Genomic DNA, 22,226 nt, shown 5'->3' with positions numbered 1-22,226 from the left:
TCACTCGCCTCATTCACTCACCCTCTCTCTCTATTGCTCCACTTACTCGTTCCCCTCTCTCTCGCCCATATCACTCTTTCTCTCTCTCTCGCCCTACTCTTGCTTGCCCCACTCTCACTCGCCAAGCTCTCACTCGCAACCCACTCCTACTCACACCCTCATCCGACTCGCAACCCACTATCTCTCGCTCCACACTCTCTCTCTCTCTCTCTCTCTCTCTCTCTCTCTCTCTCTCTCTCTCTCTCTCTCTCTCTCTCTCTCTCGCCCAACTCCCTCGCACCCACTTTCTCTCTTTCGCCCCATTCTATCTCTCTTCCTCGGCCAACTTACACTCCACTCTATCTCTCTCGCCAAACTAACTCACACCGGACTCTCTATCGCACTACCCACTCGCACCCCACTCTATCTCTCACACACCGCTCCCTTGCACCCCACTCACTCTCTCTCTCTCTCATTCTCTCGCCCCACTCACACACACTACACTCTCTCAATCAAATCTAAATAAGTTTGTAATTTAAGCATTCCAACAGCATACAATTGGATGTACGTAAATGACTTAATCTAACAAAAGAACAAAGAAAAAAACAAATAACATATTAAAGTAAACAAATACATCAATCTGTTACATGTACTAAAAATTTAAAATGAACACATAATTATATGATCATATATAACTGAAAAGTATATGAAATATTGCCTATCTATGAAATATGACCAAGAGTTGTAATTAATATTAAGTATACGTCTTTTATTCTCAAAGCGTCTAGCAAAAGTGAAGCGCTGGGATTTTAAACAATAATTCCTCTTGGTCAACGTAGGGTACAAGATAGATTATATTAATGTTAAGGAGGGAAATAATTTTCCCTATCGAAGGTCTCATACCCGAAGGGCTGATGTAGAGTGGAAACAACAAAAGCAACCGGACCGTCACTGAGTACAGGGAATATCAAAAAGCTTTCTCAATTGATTTTCATTTGATTACGAAAATGTTTTGATTGGTAAATCATCTCATATTACTCGTGGCATCGAATTGTGTTAATAGGGTCCTAACATCTATACGTGTCCAATTTAAAAATATATATATTTATGCTTGACAAAAGTTTCACAGAGACTTAGTTAAGAAAAATAGTAAAAATCATGGAAAGAAAAAATACTGTTCTTGAATAACTCTCAGTAAAGATATTTAATATGATATATTTATTCTTACATCAGATGGTCAGTGAGACTTAATAATTGTTAGAGGACAACACAAATGATATCAGCATGTAATGGACCTCTGATCAGCCATAAATCTAGCTTTGATGATAAGAATATTAAGGCCACCCCTCTAGATCTAGATATGGGAAAGACATATGTATAGCACCCATACATGTAATGATTATTATTTTAATATCTTATGTCATTTAAACATAAGTATAAGTATTTACATTTTATAAATAATGTAAAACCCTTAAAATGTAGGTAGAAACGGAAATTATTTTTTTCCTGACTTGCATAGAAAACCATTTTATGATAAACTAAAAACCATCAGTTCCTAAGGTTAAAACCATGATTCAATCATGATGACGTAATGTATACATGACGATTGAAGACCTTCGAAACTGAATGCATGAAACCTATTTCCTAGAAAAATAAATATTAAAATATCGGAGCGTTAAGCTTCTAATTTTATTGTTTTATTAGAAAAGGAAATAGAGAGAAACTTTGGAGAACAACGATGTCCTTTATAGTTTGTACTTTGACGTTGGAGACAGAAAAACTTGGGGCTGAAAATACCCTAAAAGAAGGATACAAAAAGTAAACCATTATGTTGACATCTACCGGTATTTTAATTCCATCAATAATGGTTAATGTTTTGTGCATTCAAATTATTTTAATGTTATAAAACAAAAATCAAATGTTGGACGTTAGAGTTCAAGGCTCCTGGCCACAATTACTCAGGGTGCAGGGTTTTATCCGAAGAAAAATCAACTAATGTGCAATAGTGCGCCCGAGTAAATATTTTATACTAAAAATAGGTATAACACATCAAATTAGAGTTGATACAATTTATTTAGATAAACTTATCTAACACAGCAGTGGGAGAAGGTAAACGTTCAGGCGGGCAACATTCCTCTTTTGAATTTTCTCATTATAGTGTCTGTTATTTACCATCAAACACAGTAAAACTTTCATCAAGCATGCTCTGTTATTTGTGCGGCATACAAACACTCACAGAAAGACTTAAACTGCAGACCAAACAGTTACATATGAGATACTGGTATATAACTTTATCTTTAAATTAGAAGACGTCATATTTAAGAGATCTCTCTCTCTCTCTCTCTCTCTCTCTCTCTCTCTCTCTCTCTCTCTCTCTCTCTCTCTGTGTGTGTGTGTGTGTTTGTGTTTTACAACCTGTATTTTAAAGCAAAATACCCCATGATACGTAATACCACAACCAATACAGCCATCATTCCAATGCTACAATACACAGGGATGTCAATCCCCAAACTGTGCAAAACGTCACTTCCGGTTACAAGTTCTGTTTCGTTTTGGCACTGTTTGAACGTTTGGGAGGACCCACAACTGCAAAAAATATTAAAAGTGCATTTAAAATTTTTAGAAATTTTCTAGCATTCTATTTATAAACAAAACTTCATGGCTCATCGCCTATAAATTATTGTCATAAATTATCATGTAAATTAAAATTAATCACCCTCTGCATGCGCGGATCGGAAGTGGAGGAGCTCGGGCGGTCGGGACCAACCCTCCCCAGGAAAATTCAATCAAATGAAATTCCCATAATAATAGCCTCGAAAACCCTCCCCAGGGTAACACACGATATCCCCCATCCCCCGAAAAAATGTTCTGGTTCCGCGGATTATTTATTTATTTATGTGAGAATTATCTCTCTTTTTAAAGGGTGTTTGAATTGGTTCTTTACATAACTGCTTTTTCTTTAATGCATAGTGTCGCAACACCATACTACATGTAACGATTTGTTTCATATGTAATGGTGGTGTATCCTGATAAGGTTTATATCTTATTTTTCATAGTTCAAAAAACATGTAACATTGAGTTATTTCAATTTATTTTTCAGACAGTATCATAAACTTTGAAAGAATAAATGTTGTAAACATTTACAACATAATTCGCGTATGTTATGTACAATGAAATAATGAAATGATAATTTATAATGAAATAAAAAAATATAATGAAATAAATCATTCACATACAAAAAAGTCAATTATCATTAAACTTATTTATGTCAACATGCGAGATAATAATGTAAACAGCGACTTATTTATTTATGTGAGATATTTATGTCAGCGTGCAAATATTATGCAAACTCATTACTCATGAATTATTTATGAAAACATGAAACATCAATTATGTCTACATAATTTTCTTTGACATAGGAATTGTTTATTCTAATGCTGCATTTCAACATACATGTAGTTATATTGTATGTAGACGTAAGAAAGTTGCATGTTGATATAAATAAGTTGAATGTATCTTGCATGTAAACATATCTATTCTGCATCTTGCATTTTGCTTGTTGTCAGGAACTTCGTAAATTTTTCAGGTTTTAAAACAGATTTTCAGAATATAAATAACTTGCACGTCAACAAATAACTATATTGAATGCAGATATATCTATCTTTTCGCCATATTACCACACTACTGTCAAGGTTTTTTTTAATCACAAACATAAGCTTTCAAAATTTGATTTCCATTAATAAATTAATCCCTTTTAAGGAAAAAAAGTCACAGGAAAGAGAATGGGATAACAATAATTTAGGAATTATACTTTGCATTACTATTTTAAGATTAAAACCACAAAATACTGAGTATATTACCTGAAAGGCTCAATGTCTCCAAACAACAAGGTCACAATGGCTGCAAATGGATAGTACAGGAAAGATAGATATTTAGCCCAGGCAAACCAGATAGGAAAATGAGTGTTGAAAAATCCACCTAAAACATAAAGTCAAAATATAGCATCTTCTTGTAATCTTAAAATGGTGTAAGTTTTTGGATCATGGATTATGTAAAATTCAAGTTTTGCTGTAGTAGGTATGTGACGCGTTTTATGTATCATTAACGCGAATCATTTTGTCACAGGACAAATACCTAAAATGAAAAATAGGACCATTATTGTGTTTACGGTTGTTATGCTGTAGGGTGATTTCACCATGCATCGGACACCTTTGGATTTTTCCCTTTGTTCACGCATCAAATATCGTCCAAATACAAATAAAACTTGTTTTAAAAGTTACAGGTTTTCCCCTTGCTTAATTATTGATGAAAAAATTGTGAAATTGTTAAAAATGTAGAAAATAAAGCGAATTAATGAAATGTTGAACTATTTCACCATGGATCGGACAATATTTACCAAGCATCGGACAGCTAAAGCAGTACAGTAGAGATTAAAAATAACAATATTTTCTGGTTTTAATGCACAAATTCAAAGGTTCGGAAAAATTAATTTATTCAATTGCTATTCAGATTTCTTTTAATGTAAATCCTCACATCTACATATAGGAATTTAGACTAGTGCTTCTGTTTAAAGGAATATTTATCTAAAGGGGTTCTTTATCGTGCCAGCTCCTACAGGAACTTTGGACTAAAAAGGCTGTGTCCGTAAAACTCGATTTTTAAGTGGTCTGAGGAAAATGTATCAATTATTTTTTAAATTTTTATTTTACTTCACATTTAAAGTATATCACAAGGAATGGGCACATAAGCTCTTTATTATTAGAAGAAATCATGTTGTGAAAACTGTCCGATGCATGGTTAATTTGTGTCCGATCCATGGTGAAATGAACATATGGTGCAATAATGACCTTGACATTAATTGTTCAAATTTCTTGAACTTATTTTAATCAAATTTTGTTTCAAAACTAACTTCTTTCTAATTATTTTACGCAGAGGGTTCATTTTCACTAATTCACAATCAAACGCACAACATTCAAATAATGCTTTAGTGTAAAATCTTCGTAACTAAATTTTCAATAATGGCGTATTTGATGTCATTTTACGATGCCTATATTGCTATTTCTTTGACAATGTAACTGTCAAATTCTTAATAATGATAAAGTTCATTTGTTCTAATTCAAGAATATACGAAACAACACATGAGTGCATGCACATTTATATGTATATTCATAAACAAAGTTGTCCGATCCAAGGTATGTGTCCGATGCATGGTTAATTCACCCTATTTAAACTTTGGAACGCAAGCACCAATAATATATCCAATGCTCTGAAATAAGAAGACGTGATTCAGATTTATGTGGAAACATGACATTGCGTTACTATTTGCATATTCATGTTTTATCTCAACCTAAATTTCAACTCAACATATTGCCGGAAATTGATTTCTGGCATGTTTGAAGAAGTTTTCGTTTAATACTACAAACTACATTGAAGCGTTTAATAGGCACTTACTCCAGAAAAGTTTCTACGTAATGTTTTGACTGACCTTTGTCCAATCAGATCGTAGTAGGCGGAGTTGAGACATTACCGCTCGTGACTTAATTTGAGAGAGAGAGTGAGAGAGAGAGAGAGAGAGAGAGAGTTTACTGGTGAATGGGGTAAATTATAGATGACAGAGATGAGAGAACTATCTATCAACAATAGTTATCCTATAAAGTGACAAATCGCGGTCTAGTATACCTTTGTATAAAAACTTTCTTAATGGTTACTCAGTGTGAAACATTCTTTACCTTAGTACAAATTTGTCTGCCATTGTTTTACTTTTCCAATAAGCATCCGCCTGCGTTGCCTTTCCTTTACACTACATCTAAATTCATCATGTTCATAAGTGATCATTCGCTCGCATTTCAAAATATTTAATGTCCGTATTCTCGGACTCCATGCTAGGAAATTTAGTTGGTTAGCGACGTCATTCTCATCCATGTACATGTTGTCGACGGCGCGCGGCCAAAGAAATGTTCACAATCGTTCTTTAAAACGCTTTAAAGTTATACAATATAGGATATACATGTAATTTTTATATACAGACCTTAATTAATTTGTTTGCAAGTTTAAAACTAATGATTATTCCTTCATCGGCACCACTTATGATTTTCTCAATTCACTCTCCCCCTCTCTCTCTCTCTCTCTCTCTCTCTCATTCAAGTCACGAGCGGCAATGTCTTGACTCCTCCAAGCTACGATCTGATTGGACAAAGGTCAGCCAAAACATTACGTAGAAACTTTTTTTGGAGTAAACCCCTATTAAACGCTTCAATGTAGTTTGCTGTAGATTATTTTTATAAATGTATTCTAAGCACATCTGTCAATACAACATGCAAAACGATAACCTTACTCACCTGGTTAGTAAAACAATTTAGAAGGTTGATCCCGATGAACATTGCAAATGCTATAGGTCCTCCTATCCCAGCCATCCAATACATGGCAGAAAGTTGAACTATAGGGACTATGATGAGCATTGGCAGTTCGCTGACCATCTTGGCTATGTAGTACGCGGACAATCGGTAGGCCCCTGCTTTTCTCTCCTTAACCACCACTTCGCGTTCTCCTATAACTGTTCCAAGATGTATATTTATATGAGTCGGGATTTCATGGATACTTCGTGTCATTTTTTTTTAAGTCAAAAATTAAAAAAATTCGTTTCAAAGATTGACATTGTATTATGAAGGTTACAAAAAAAATTTTAAGAAAGAAATTATCAATTTATGTTATAATTCATATTTTAAACATTTGAAGAAAAAACCGGATATTGGAGATTTTGATAAAGAATAATGCTAATATTTTCTAATGGTGTAGTCATGTTAGTATCTAAAATGGTAACACTTACAACTAGTCACAGAGTCTGTCACCATAGCAAATCCCCAAAATAGTAAAGGAAAGAAAACCTGCCGAGTAAAATTTTTTTTTTCCTTAATCAAAAAAATGAACACTGACCAAAATTACTTGAAATCGAAATAAGAACTAGATTTTGAATATATGATATGGTCAAGTATATGCACACTCCCCTTCCCTCCCCGTTGTGAACAACTTTTAAATTGTATCTTATCAAAGTCAAATCTTTAAATTTGTTCAGAGGACGTCTTATCATAGTCATCATTGTCTAATGGCTGTTTATCTAAGACGTCATCAAAATTAGCTATTTCCCGTTATTTTGCAAACAAATGGATTAATTAGACAATCTTCATGAAGTCATGTCTACATAATGACGTCACTGGGATGAAAACGTTTAATATAAATAAATACATAATTTCAATATGAGTTTAACTATCCTTTATACTATTTTTAAAGCTCTCTATAGACCTTTAACTTGGAGGGCAAGAATTGCATAATACCGCATATAGTCCTTTATGTCCCATAATTCTCTCTAAAAGGATGTTACTTACGGCCCCCATTCTGTCGCGAAGCGTCTCAATTCCGCCGGGTATCTGGTAATACAAAACACAATACGCAATAGCAACGATTGCCGCATGCGCCAAGATGCATTCGTCAAAAATCCGCCATCTTGATTGTTTGGCATTTCGCCAAGAAAGCATTTTGAACTGTGTCCAAAACGAGGTCGGCCATTTCTTGTTGTACGAGGGTCCTGTCGTTTCCACTCTTGCTTGAACACCTTTTTCCAAAGAGGAAATATCCAACACTATTTCGGATGTACATGCATCTAGCAAGACAAAAATATTTTGATGAAATATAACTTTAATCATTACATATATTGGACTTCAGGCTATACCCGGTATATTTGATGGGTTTTTTTAAAGTTTTATTTATTGCAATGCATGTGCCTGTAAAAGCCTACCTTTTTTGTAGTAACCAAGACCTAACACGGAATCCTGGGCATTTCCATTTCCTTCTTTACTGTGAATACCGTTAACTACACCATTACCTATACAGTTTTTCTTCTCCGAGTTTTGTCTAAATGTGTTAATAAATTTACAGTTGATTATTGAACATTAAGTTTTCATTACTCTATCGTCAAAACTTCTTCTTTAATAACTAGTGATAAAAACGAATAATGCTCGATATTCTTGACAGTAAACAATATTTTAATATTGCATTTTGCCTTTCAATGTCGATGCTTTTATAATTTTATTAACTACTTCTTTGTCTGTTGTAAGTAGTTCTGTTGTAAGTTGCTTAACATACACAGGATATCAGATGAATTATATTGGTCTGGAAAGTCAAGGCCGAGGTCACTAAAGTATTTCAATGCCATTTGCGCACCCCCAAAGTAGGCTGCCTGTAATATGAAACCAATCTAATATATTAAATTAGTTATAATCAAATGTTAAGCACAATTTTACTGAAAATGAGTTTTGATACTTTTAAAATAATCTTTCCATATTGAAAAATCTATTATGCGCATTTACTTAAAAACTGAAAAATTACATTAAACATTCAATTTTAAGTGATTTGAGAGGGAGAATTTATACTAGACTTTTGTCAAAGTTATCACGTGTTTATCAATAAAATGTGTTTTCATGACAACCGATCATATTAGAAATAATACTCACGTGACCCCTGACAGGTAAGAGTAGTGTAGAAAACATGTGGAAGATTTGACTGGAAGGCTGGTGTATGGTAATCAGCAAAGTTTTGTTGTACTGAGAGGCAAAGTCCTTCAGTTCTTCCATCAGCACGTGAGCAGTGCTAGAATCAAGACCGGAAGTTGGGTCCTGAAAACCGGAAATCAGTTATTATGTTCAATAGAGCTTAATACCTTTTTCCGACATGCCGACACTTATTGAACATTGTCTTAAACCTGCAGCGGGTCGCTTCTTAGTAGAGATATTTTTCATAAAATATAATACATTGTAAGCTCTACCCATTCATAAAATATCAGATAACTACTGAATTCAAAATCCACTGATATTCCCAAAAATTGACAGTCATTGTCTGACGTCCACTGTATATTCACTGTACCCTACTGTATATCCACTGTACACCCATTGTACAGAGCTACTGTATCACACTGTACACCCATTGTACAGAGCTACTGTAGCACACTGTATCACACTGTACACCCATTGTACAGAGCTACTGTACTACACTGTATCACACTGTATACCCATTGTACAGAGCTACTGGACAAACACTGTACACCACTGTAACCCACTGTACCAATTTTTTTTTATAAGTTATTTTATATGGTTGAGCAATGAATTGAATATTTACTTTATTTGAGACCAAAATCTGGATTTGTTTTGATTATTTCTTATTGCTTACAGGAAAGAAAATGGACTTATATTTCTTTAAGTTCATATAAAATTACATGCTAGGTCAGGATCTTTTTCCAGGGAAAGGTTAGGGATATCATCGATTTCTGGGGGAGCTTATACATATTTTGAATACTAGTAGTTGTACAATGTAAGTTTTAAAAAAAACTAAACTATCGTCTGTCCCCCCCCCCCCTCCCCTATCCTCCGATCCGTGCATGTATTAAAAACCCAGAATCCAATTATCATACAAAATAAAGCAAATTATCCAATTTAAAGGGGAAAGTATTTATATATATTTCAATATCAATTTTCTAGTAACTAAATATTTAGTTGTTTTTGTTTTGTTTTTGTTTTGTTTGGTTTTTTTTTACAATGAATTTAATTTTATCAATATGTATTGTCAAATGAATATTAGTTTACATGTAACATTAAAGTTTTAAAATTCAGAGAATTTAAAACTATGTATTACATTTTATAGATAAAAAAATCCACCATAGTGCTCAACATACTGATTTTTTTTTCAAGTGAGAGAACATAACTTATTGGTCTATACTTTAAAATGTCTTTGAAGTTTTACTTCAAAGGAAGATCCGTGAGTCAGTGTCTGTGTATAGTATACATACTTTCAGTAGATCAAAAGGTGTGAATGTCGCAATATTCAACCTTGTAAATTGTCAGTCTGACACCTTGTTCAAGATATTATGTAATTCCCTTATAGATCTTTAGAGTATTAAATCAAGTTGAAATATATATTTTTAAAAATATAACATGGATGAATAAACGAAATTATCTTTATATTCATCATTTTAGATGCGTTTTTTATTATTTAAATCAAGTCGGATATTAAACATGTTAAATATTTATAAATGCCTCCCCCTTCCCTCAGCAGTTGCTGATATCAAAATAAGTATAGTGTTAAATTAAAAATGAAATGTGGTGATAACGAACAGTGTTCAATTAATATTTCACTCTGTTACGATACTTTAAATTATATACTATTGAATTCTAACACTGTTTGTTGTATCTTCTCTTGCACAGCTAAGAATGTTGCCATGATATAGATGATTTCTCTCTCTCTCTCTCTCTCTCTCTCTCTCTCTCTCTCTCTCTCTCTCTCTCTCTCTCTCTCTCTCTCTCTCTAAAATGTTGTAACTATCCTCTCAAATGTCCGGTGTCGTATAATTTAAGGTCCGGTCCGTAAAATGGTCCGGCCGGACCTTTAATGTTAACATTTAAGGTCCGACTTTCCTCTAAAGAAAAAGGTCCTACCCATAGTCACTTATTGCAATTTATCTCAGAGTTATTATTCTTTTTGCTCATATGCATTTACATGTATATAAAATATGTCTTTGTTTATATAAACCAGTCGGCCATTAGCGTATGGTACATCACAGTATAGCCGTATCACTAAATTATTTTGTGGAATATTAAATATTGATAGCGGATTAGATTTTGACAAATTGTTTACGAATCTGAGTAAAAAAAGAAAATAAAAACATAAGTATTTTTACAATAATTTGAACACCCTATTTAGTCGCTTTGTTTTTAAATCTCTTTCTTTGTTTAATATAGTTTATGTGCAAGTTTCTTATTTTCGTATATATCATTTATTTTCTTTTATCGTAATAATAATTCTATATCATGCAATAACAGTTGTAAGTTTTGTATAATTTTTCTATTTAATGGTAAAGACCTAGTAAGTTGTCAGAACTTGTGTCCAAACCACTTGTATATGTATTATATATATATGTATAGAATAAAATATGTTCAAATCAAATCTCTTTTGGTGTATACGGATTAGCGGAGGATTTCACGACACGTATATACACACGGGTAAATGAAGCCCTGCAGGCATTCACACCTTACCTAATCAGAATACACCCTTAATCTGAGAGAGAAAAAAAGGTGCCACTGTAGTGTTCTGCACAGGCAATGATATGCTTATTCTCTCTCTCTCTCTCTCTCTCTCTCTCTCTCTCTCTCTCTCTAAGATTTCAAAAAAAGATAGAAGGTGATAAAATTGCTATTATACAAAACGTTTTGATGCAGAAATATATTTGTACTCTGCCTTGCAATTATCTTCAGATTGCTGTCCGGGCGCCTTTAAGGCATCATTTAAATTTGTTTTACTTCTTCACATTTCAAAACCTCACAAAATTAGATGCATTCCTTTACATAAAAAATTAAAGAATGATTTAGTTTAAAGCGAAAAGTGGAGAAACATTATGACATTCTTAAATCGGAGCTAGTAATAAATGAACAAAAAATTATTTTATCAGTCAATTAATCTCTACATCATTCGAGCTTGACGTTAACGAGGCCGGGTCTAATTTGTTCTGCCCTAGATTTTTGAATGAAAAGTTTCACATAAATTTCTACTGATATAACGATTATTTTAAGATAAATGAATAAGACATTTACCACACCGTTTGTTTAAGGGTTCATCTCAAAGTTTGTTAATTTTTAACATAGGACTCTATGGGATTTTGCTTGAAATGTATCAATTTTGCATATTTTTTACAATTTTTTTTCAACTTCTGCCCTAGGGATTTCTTTTTCTGTTCTACATATTAAAGTTATTGCTAAAAGGCATCAAATGGTCAAATAAAAAAATCCTTTTACCTCCTGGTTTGTTCCAGGGGTCTTATCAAAGTTGTTTTTTGTATGCCCAATTTCCCATTTTGTCAGAAAATGGTAATTTATTATTTGACAAAGGCGGAAATGATGATCTTTAAAGTATTATTAAAACATTCAGATATATTAAAGTAATAAATTAATATATAACATCATATATTAAGGGTCATTAATATAAAACATATGGTTTCTGTCTTGAAATATATGAATTAAGCTATATTTAGGCGGGTTAAGAAAACGTGACAGAGGGCTAGGCTTGCTGAACCCTCTTCACGTTTTCGACCCGAGCCCAAATATAGCTTATACTTCGAGACATTTATGTTTAATCCACAATATAATATTAATTTTACGCATCAAACGAGCTATTTTCAACAAATTTCGCTGAATATCTGCAGTTGAAACTATCACGCCATGGCGTCAACAAAGCAAAAAGATGACGTCACAATACAAATAAAACGCTGCGCGAAAGCGTGCGTACTCGTTCTGTACTCGGCCTCGTTAAGAGACTTTCACATGAATAGCATTCGGAGACATTTGCACTTTCCAGAACACCAAATACACAACACTGTAGGATTGATACGAGAGTTGCTCCAAAAGTAGTGTCACAGTTGCAATAAAATCATGAAAACTCGCTGTAATTACAAAATCTCGAACTGTATTATATTTACAAATATTCATTTAGATCTCAAAATTTTAGTGCAAAACGATATTTGTTTCCGAAGACAACATATATAGAGTTTTAGGTACATGTAAGGACAGTCGCCGCACGCCTGCGACGTTGTTTATGTATTTTTGACGTTTTGTTTAAAAATCTTACTTCAGAAATGGTTGGGATGCTATTATAATATCCACACTTTATTTTAATTGTTTCTATTAAATGTAAATATCAATACAGTGTATTTTATCTGTAGCATCCGGTCGTGACGGTACCAAACAAAATTCTATGTTCTATTATTGGAATTTTCAATAGAATTTTTCAGATTGTTTTTAAAATATTACACAGTATTGAAATGGCAAATACTTGAAAAGTGCATTTCTTCTGTTGAGATATTTCAGATCTTATTGAGATGTTAATTTCCTGAGTTTGTCCGCGCGAGTTCTCAATAAAGTCTAGTGACTGAACAACCAAGCATTGCTATAAAATAGACCTTAACATGTTAATGTGCAGAATAGATACAGTGTATCAGTTATTAGTCCATCACTTCAGTAGTCACCGAAGGTGACACCAAAAATCGGCTTTTAAAAGTTTTTGCTTTTTCAAAGAAAAATTTTATCTATTTTAGATCCTTTTGAATGAAATATACGTTATCCTCATTTGAGATATTTCATATATCTATTTGATATGTTTCTTTTCTGATTTTGTACGCGCGATATCTCAAAAACAGTAAGTGATTGAGCAACCAATCTTTGTTTTATGATAGACCTTTTCATGAATATGTGCAGAATACGTATCAATAACTTGTCTGTCAGTTCTGGTCGTAACCAGAAGCAAGCAAAATTGTACTTTTTAAGGTCTTCCGTTTCCAACGGAAGACCTTATAGTAATTGTAGTGTTTCTTCTTATTATTTTTCCCCCTTTTTTTGTCCACAAGATTTCTCAGATATGGCTGGATAGATTTTTGTGAAATTTTCTGGAATGAAAGAGAATGACAATATCTCGAGGTGTTTTTTTCATTTTGTCAAAAATCATTTCCGGTCGTCCGTTTCCTGTCCCGCGTTGAAAAAGCTTGTACATTCGAGATCTCAAAAACGGTAAACACTTGAACATCCAAACTTTGTGGGATGATAGACCTATAGTTGTAAATTTGTTTAAACTATTTTGTTTTGTTCGTCGTAACTTCCGGTCGTCACCGGAAGTACTTCAAAATTAACTACTTTTACGCATTAAATTCCTTTTCAATTGAATAAATATTTAAGCATAAATCTACACAAAAGTTATCTTTGCGATGTTATATCAACAACAAAATTCTACTTCCGGAGAGATATCTCAAATAATACAGGTAGCTTTTTTGAAATACATTTTGTACAAACGAGATATCAGAGACTATAAGTGATCAAAGCACAAGACTCTCATTTGATTGAGGATGTGTTTAACCGGTTTCATTTTGTCTTCCGTCACTTCCGGTCCACACAGGAAGAGTTTAAATAAATCGAGCTGTTTATCAGTTTAACTTTTTGTCTTTGATAACTGTAGTGTGATCGATGAACAATAAAATACAAAGGGCAAGTATACAAAAAATATTTAATAAAATTTACATTAAGCACTTCCGTTTGTCCGTTTCCTGTCCCGAGACAAAAAACCTTATTTCGATGAGATCTCAAAAACGGTGACGACTTGAACAATAAAACTTTGTTGGATGATAGACCGATATATGTACATGTGTTTACACTATTCTGTTTTGTTTGGCATAACTTCCGGTCGTCACCAGAAGCACTCAAAAATAACTACTTTTACGCATTAAATTCTTTTGCTATAGAATAGATATATAAGTATAAATCTATACATAGGTTATCAATGCAATGTTATATCGACAAAAAAATTCTACTTCCGGTGAGATATCTCGAATATCTCAGGTAGCTTTTTTGAAACACATTTTGTACAAACGAGTTCTCAGAAACTATAAGTGATTAAAGTACAAAACGTTCATGGATGATAGACATTTTAGTGAAAATATGTTTAACCGGTTTCATTTTATCTTCCGTCACTTCCGGTCCACACAAAAAGAGTTCAAACAAATCGAACTTTTTATCAGTTTAACTGTTTTCCTTTGATATTTGTAGTGAGCTTGATGAACAATTATGTACAAAAGGCAAGTATACAAGAAATATTTAATACAATTTACATTGAGAACTTCCGTTTGCCCGTTTCCTGTCCCGAGACAAAAAACCTTATTTCGACGAGATCTCATAAACGGTGTCGACTTGAACAATCAAACTTTGTGGGATGATAGACCTTTATATGTACATGTTTTTAAACTATTTTATTTTTTCGGCGTAGCTTCCGGTCGTCACCGGAAGCACTACAACAATTATGTTTTTTCTTTATTTATTTCTTTTACATGGAATGAATATATCAGTATACAATCTCAGATGTGTCATCTTTATAATGTTAAATTTTCAAATAACTGTTACTTCCGGTGAGATATCTCAAATATCTCTATGTAGCTTTCCTTTTTACAAATTTGATGCCCGCAAGATTTTTGTCACTGTAAGTGATTGAGACACAAAGCTTTCATGCATGATATACATTTGATTGATGATATGTTTAGCGTGTTTTATTTTGTCAACTGTCACTTCCGGTTTACACCGGAAGGATTCAAATAAATCATATTTTTATCAAGTTTAACTGAATTTCTTAGGTGTTTCATCTAGCCTGATAAACAGTGATGTACGCTAAGCAAATGTACGAAAAATACCAGCCTTTTTTATTAATCACTTCCGTTCGTCCGTTTCCCGTCTCCAGACAAAAACTATTGTTTCAAAGAAATTTAAGACTTGGCAGAAACATTAACAACCAAACTTTGAGGAAGGATTGACTTATGATTGTACAAATGTTTAACCTGTTTTGTTTAGTTCGGCTTTACTTTCGGTCGTCACAGAGAGTACTTCAAAAATTGATTTCTTTTTCAATCTCGTTGTTTTACATGGAAGTAACGTCTGGATATATCATTCACAATAATTATCATATCAACTTTTTGTATATCAAAACGGAAGACCTTTTTGTTGCTTTTGCAACAAGAGTCTAGTTACTTTTATAATTTTCGATAGAATTGTCCACACTTTTTTTTTAAATTTCAGCGCAATATTGTAATGGTATATACATGAATATTGCTTTTTTCTACTGAGGTATCTCAGATATTTTCAGAATCTTTTCTTATTTTTTCTGTGCAAGACTCAATAACGGAAAGTGATTGAGTAACTAAGATTTGCTATATGATAAACTTAAAGATGTAGATGTGCAGCAAAGGTATCAATGATTTATCCGGCATGTCCAGTCGTCACCGGAACCAAACAAAATTGTATTTTTTTAGAACTTTCTAATTATTGATAGTATATTCCAGATTTTTTTTCAAAAATTCAACCCAGGATTAAAATCTCATGGTAAATCATCGTGATGATTATTGCGTTTCTTATGTTGAAATATCTCGGAAAAATGTTTTTATTATTCAGTTTTTGAAAATACGCAATTTATATTTGAATCATGTTGAATGTTTGTGACATAATAAATTCCACGAAGATGAATGAGCATGCAGCCCAAATCATGCGTATAAAATTTTCTTTTTAAAATAAACTTATGAGCTATTAAAGCTGTATTTACTGGTTATACAGACAATTGGAACTTGTTGAACAAAAGCGTCACTCCATTGAGAACGAACCCCATTAGTTGTCATCGTATAATGGCTGCTTTTATATTCAACATTTTGACTGATCGTATGGTTTTCTTACACAATTATATTTGTTAAAATTAACGTCTTAAACAATGTCAAGTGCTAAACAGAATGTACCAAATTAAATTTTTGAGGGCAGAATTACATGTACATATGTAGTTTACTGAATTTTGCTTTACACACTTCGATAAAATCCGAACCACACGTAATATTTCCGTATAAAATCGCTTCGTGTTGTCTTTAGAACAATAAGATATTCAAACAAAGACCAATTCTGACTAATCATTTATATCTTGTGTAATATTTGCTTCCTGTGTATAGTGATTAACAGCGTTCACGACCGCATGCGGGTAGACTTCCAGCCCGGAGGTTTACAAACCTCTAGAAATTAAGCCTGCCCTCACCTGAGATATATCTATGACTACAACTTCTCACTCTTTCGAGATAGATTTAGGAACAATTATCTTTGCTGCGAGAAAAAGTGGGGGCTGAACCCTCTATGATGCTATGTGCTTAATGGTTAGGTCTAACTTTGCAAAAAAAGTAGGGGGGGCGCTAAGCTTAAGACTTAAAGTTTGCAGAATTTTTTTTAACCTGGGAGTTAGTTGAAAGAGATAAACTTGAAACTTAGGAAAAATATTCAGTATGTAAAATAAGCAGATTAATAGACAATCATTTTTTTTTTACCCCAATCGATTTCTGATTAATCTATCTCTCTCTTTCCCCCCCTCTCTCTCTCTCTCTTATGAATTTTCTAGTGCTAAAAATTGAGGCCCGGACTCAGAACGGAATAAGCACGTTAAAATCCCCCTTACGGCATCACAACCGCCAGTTCCAGCATAGATTTTATTATGAACTTTTCTACGACTACATATGATACCAATACAATACAGTCAGAAAGTGATATACATGTAATCTCTCTCTCTCTCTCTCTCTCTCTCTCTCTCTCTCTCTGTTTAAAATTTAAAATGCATTCTGCAGTATACGTTATTTTGTAAAATTAAAACCCAACATTTGCAATGTATTTTCAAATATTTTAATCAAAAGAAATCAACATACGAGCTAGAAACTCGCACGCTTTCTTCAAAATGTACCGGAGTAGTCAAGCGCGCAGTCATGATTCATGGACATGTGTACACGAACAAGCATGAATATATTTTGTGGATTCAGTGTTTAATTGACTGTTTTTCAGTGGGTTAAAGACAGCTCATGAGACACAGAGAATTAACGACCCGATTATTTAAACGAGGGATTGTCGTATATCATCAATAAGGAATGATAATTTACCTTGCTGGTGGGGGGGGGGGGGGTATTTTCCAATGACTGGCAGAATAAACATATTGACATGCACTTTTTTGATAATCAGATTCGTCATGATAAATTCAGAACTTTCACCTGATAGCTAGGAACATTATCATAATTTTGTGATCGTAACATTCAATAACAATAGACGTTAATAAATAAAACATACTAAATAAATTTAACGACCTGTTGCATTCTTCTGTCAAGTTGTATCTATGCATAATGTTAATGCTATATACAGCATAATTAAAATAAATATTGAAGAAGAAAAAAATATGCTGAAGATTTTTTCAATTTTTTTCAAATTAATAGTACAGTGGGGTACAGTAATGGTCAGTGCCCGGTACAGTGGCGTACAGTGGGGTACAGTGCTGGTCAGTGCCCTGTACAGTGGCGTACAGTGGGGTACATTGGAAGTCAGTAGGACTGTACAGTGGTGCACTGTGGGATACAGTGTTGTTCAGTAGAAATGTACAGTGGGGTACAGTTGAAGTCAGTGAAATGTACAGTGAGGTACAGTCAATGTACAGTGGATGTCAGACAATGTCAGTCAATTTTTGGGAATATCAGTGGATTTTGAATTCAGTAGTGTTTTTTAGAGGGGAAAAAATGAATCATGATAAGACCGCGGATTATTAACTGGCAAGATCAAAAATATACAGCTTACGTGTGTTTCACTTGTTATAGTTAAACCATTTGAAATGGGCGGGAACAAATTGACACGGACGTCTGAGAAAACATTGGATTGAAACTGTAGTTATAGGAAATGTATTTTCAATCCACCTCAGCATTTCTAACTTGCATACTAATGTAAAGCGATCGAAAAACATTTTAATTAGTATCAGAAAAGCGGTTGAAAAACATTTTATTTTAACAATAAGTATATAATAATCAGCAAATGTGAAAAAATACCAATTTGAAGATATCATACGCAGGGCAAAGCATTGTCCGATGACTTCTTATATGAAACATTTTATATATTCTATTATTGGTTATAATTTTAATCTTATTAATGGGAACTTTGATTGTTCTTCTCTGTGAATAAAGCCCACTTGATATCAGACTTGTGACGACTGATTCTCTGAAGTCATCGGACAATGCCTTGCCTTGCGTATTATCTCTCCCGAATTGAGATCTTCTCATATTTGCTGATTATATACTTATTGGTAAAATAATTTTTTAAATCACTTTGCTGATACTAAATATAATGTTTTTCGATCGCTTTAATTATCATGTATATAGCAAGTAAGAAATGTCAAGGTGGATTGAAAATACATTCCTATAACTACTTGTACAGTTTCAATCCAATGTTTTCTCAGACGTCCGTGTCAATTTGTTCCCGCCCATTTCAAATGTTTTAACTGCAACAAGTGAAATTGACGTACGCTGTATATTTCCAATCTTGCCAGTTAATGTTCTGCGGTCTTATAAATACATGTTCATCCCACTTATTTTACCAAATGTTAACAAAGCATTCACAAAAGTGTCGAGCTGTGCCAAGTTGTGTGAAGGAGCCAATCAAAACAGAGCATGAGGTAATACATGTAGCTGACAAAAAATTTAGTGATTTCGCAAAAGGACTCAGCGTTTGGGTTTACGATGATGTTTTTCTATTCTTTTATTTGGGTTTTTTAATTATTTCTTGGTGGAAGTGTGTGTTTTTCAAAATAAGTAATTTTCCGCCATATATCAGACATATTTTTTTAATTTCTTAGAAAACTAAGATTCATCTCTGTGTTAAAGAAGTTTCATTGAGTTTCTTGACATCAGTCTCCAAAGCGATAAACGTGCTTTACTGTAATTTTATAAATAAAGAATGGAAGCTTACGGTCCAAAATACCCATTTCAAAAACGGACAACTTTTGCTTAATTCACAAAATATAGAATGTTTAGAATACACAACAGTATCAATATCAAGATGTATTGTTCAAGTAATCCATTAAGTACCGGTTAGCGGGTATATGATATTTGTAAGGATACGTACATCAATTAACATAATGTTAGGATCTGTGAGAAGTTCACACGCTATGTTAGCTCTCTTTTTCTCTCCTCCACTCAATCCACGATGCATGAAGTCACCAATGACTAAAATTAAGTAATTTCATATAATATGATAATAGTACTGTCCTTTACAAAAGTTGTCATGAACAAATTTTGATTTCCGCTAATCTAAATTTTTGTAAAGGACAGTACGACATATCTTCTTTAGAAAGATTAGTATAAAATGTCGCCAAAGTTTTTTTTCTATTTTCATCATACGTACATACATATGTAAAACCAATACAAAGACCATTAAGATTGTCTTACTTGTGTCCAGACAATTTCTTAAATGAAGCGCATCCACAATTTCATCGATTCGCGCCATTTTGTCTGCTTTTGACACGTGATCGGGAAGTCGAATCATGGCGGTAAACTTTGAGTCGCATGAAAAAAACAAGGAATCGCCTCTTAAATCTACACAAAATCATTCATCATTCATTTATGTTACATCTTTGAAATACATGTACATGCATTGTATGAAACGAAATACGACGCCAAATAACTTACGTATAATGTCTCCCTCAGAGTGAGTTTTGTCAAAAAAATGTCACTCTGTATTACGTAAGCAAGTTTTCGCTTTTGTAACTTTGTAAAGGGCTTTCCATTCACAGTTACAGTTCCTGATGACATTGGAAGATCCCCTGCCAGAATGTTGAGGAGAGATGTTTTTCCCGAACCTTGGACGTAATGAAATTTATTTCAACATTTTTGTATACAGTTTAATCCCTAGAATGCATGGTGGCTTAAATTTCAACGAATTTACACCCTCGACCCTAAATAAGCCCCCCCCCCTCCCCCCGAAAAAACCACAATTTGCAAGCATTGGCCCCAACGACTCTAAATAATTTCACACTGTAATATTCTTCCGATTAAAACTTTTGGGACAAAAATGTACACATCTTGTACATGCATGTAATTTTGTGACACGAAATGTCGTCTACACCAGTTACAATGTAGGTACTTTGATGCACTTTGCATAGTCTTAAACATCAAAACCACTTCTAACGTTTGTTTAATCTATCAGTGTATTACTAATACATTTACCAATTGCTAAATACTCATACTACAAAATTCTACATAACGAGTTAATTATCGCAATAACGAAATCTTTTCTCGTAGAAACGAGATAATTTACTAATAATAACGAGATTTTTTCTCGATATAACGAGATTAACGAGATATTTTCTCGTAATAGCGAAATAATTAACTCGTAATAACATAACGTGATCTTTATGTCGTAATTACGATATCTTTTCTCACTATTACGAGATAAACATAGTTTTCTATATGACCCTATTCGTCTTTCGTATGTACGTGAAAAACCCTTTTAAAAGTTTTGAAACAGTTCCTACATGTGTTGTAAATTATTAATATTTTATAGTTAATCATTTAGAAACTTTTAGATTCTCACCTGAGGGACCCATGATCGCCAAAATCTGTCCACTTTTGGCTTCTCCATTGATGTTTGTGAGAATAGCCTTTTCTTTTAAAGTCAGGTTAATGTCAGTGAAAGTGAAAAGGGTGTCCCTCGCTTTCGTTTTCATTCCGACTGTAAAGAATATGATTTATCTAAAAACTCAAAAACGTGATACAATAACCCTAAAGGTTATAACAACATACAAAATGATATATAGCATCATACATTGATTTGAATGTCGGATGTCCAGTTCAGTGCTCTCATAATTAATTGAAATTTTATTTCGAGTTACAGTGTGACTTCAAATTTAATATATACGGCTAAATATGTGTGCATTGAAGAAAAAAAAATTTCAGACTAATATGCAAAGGCAGGAACTTGCAAGCTTATTATATTTTGTATGCGAGAATTACAATCGTTGATCGAAAACTAATGTCAAACAAATCACAGTTAGCCCAACCTTACACACTCTCCACTAACGTGTGGAGTCCTAGTTAACCCAACTTTACACACTCTCCACTAACGTGTGGAGTCCTAGTTAACCCAACCTTACACACTCTCCACTAACGTGTGGAGTCCTAGTTAACCCAACCTTACACACTCTCCACTAACGTGTGGAGTCCTAGTTAACCCAACCTTACACACTCTCCACTAACGTGTGAAGTCTGTCACAGTTAGCCCAACCTGACATTACTTTTGGATGAACTCCCATACGTGTTTGTACAAAGACCGCACGCTGTGGCATAAAGAACAAGTATGCAGAGGAAATGAACTTATTATAGGCATACAACGCACGCACATGTAGTGTTTATTACTTTTTTGGCACAAAAACAATAATATATTACAAAATACAGTTAATAAATGCACAAGGAAAAAAATAGACCTGGCTAAAATATTTTAAAATCTTTGGTAAGTATATTCCATAAAATGCTAATATGTTTTATTATACTTTCATGTTAAATACTGACATCTGATTGGTTAAGACACAGTTGACAATCCGTTCTATTACCCTCAGCGTTAGCAACACACTTAGCAACGGGTAACACAACGAATTGTTACATGCGCGTAAAATATGCGCGTACGGTTCGGCGTTGAATTCACATCATTTCTATATAAAAGCAGTAAAAAATTCTATAATATTAAGACATTCAGTATAATAAAATAAATAGTACCTGTTTGGGAGGATAACAGTTGAAATTAACACCCCTCAAAAACCATTGTCAACGTCCGCTTCGCGTCGGTGGACAATTGTTT

The 22,226-nt window shown here is 33.4% G+C and overlaps 1 protein-coding gene across 1 annotated transcript; it reads right to left on the bottom strand.

Annotated features, from left to right (window-relative positions):
• Window positions 1-262: 262 nt before the first annotated feature.
• LOC128164750 (uncharacterized) lies at window positions 263-21,099 on the bottom strand. Its single transcript, XM_052828743.1, is given in 15 exon segments — window positions 263-2,565; window positions 3,840-3,957; window positions 4,114-4,162; window positions 5,204-5,245; window positions 6,318-6,532; window positions 6,806-6,863; window positions 7,362-7,636; window positions 7,772-7,887; window positions 8,029-8,117; window positions 8,120-8,212; window positions 8,487-8,648; window positions 19,500-19,600; window positions 19,823-19,928; window positions 20,063-20,232; window positions 20,967-21,099. Coding segments are annotated over 15 exon segments (1,905 nt in total). The 3' UTR covers window positions 263-2,387.
• Window positions 21,100-22,226: the final 1,127 nt, after the last annotated feature.

The sequence above is a fragment of the Crassostrea angulata genome, chromosome 10, assembly GCF_025612915.1.
Source record: "Crassostrea angulata isolate pt1a10 chromosome 10, ASM2561291v2, whole genome shotgun sequence".
NCBI classification, from domain to species: Eukaryota; Metazoa; Mollusca; class Bivalvia; order Ostreida; family Ostreidae; genus Magallana; species Magallana angulata.
The sequence above is the reverse complement of the archived record's forward strand: the minus strand, read 5'-3'. Positions and strand labels throughout refer to the sequence as shown.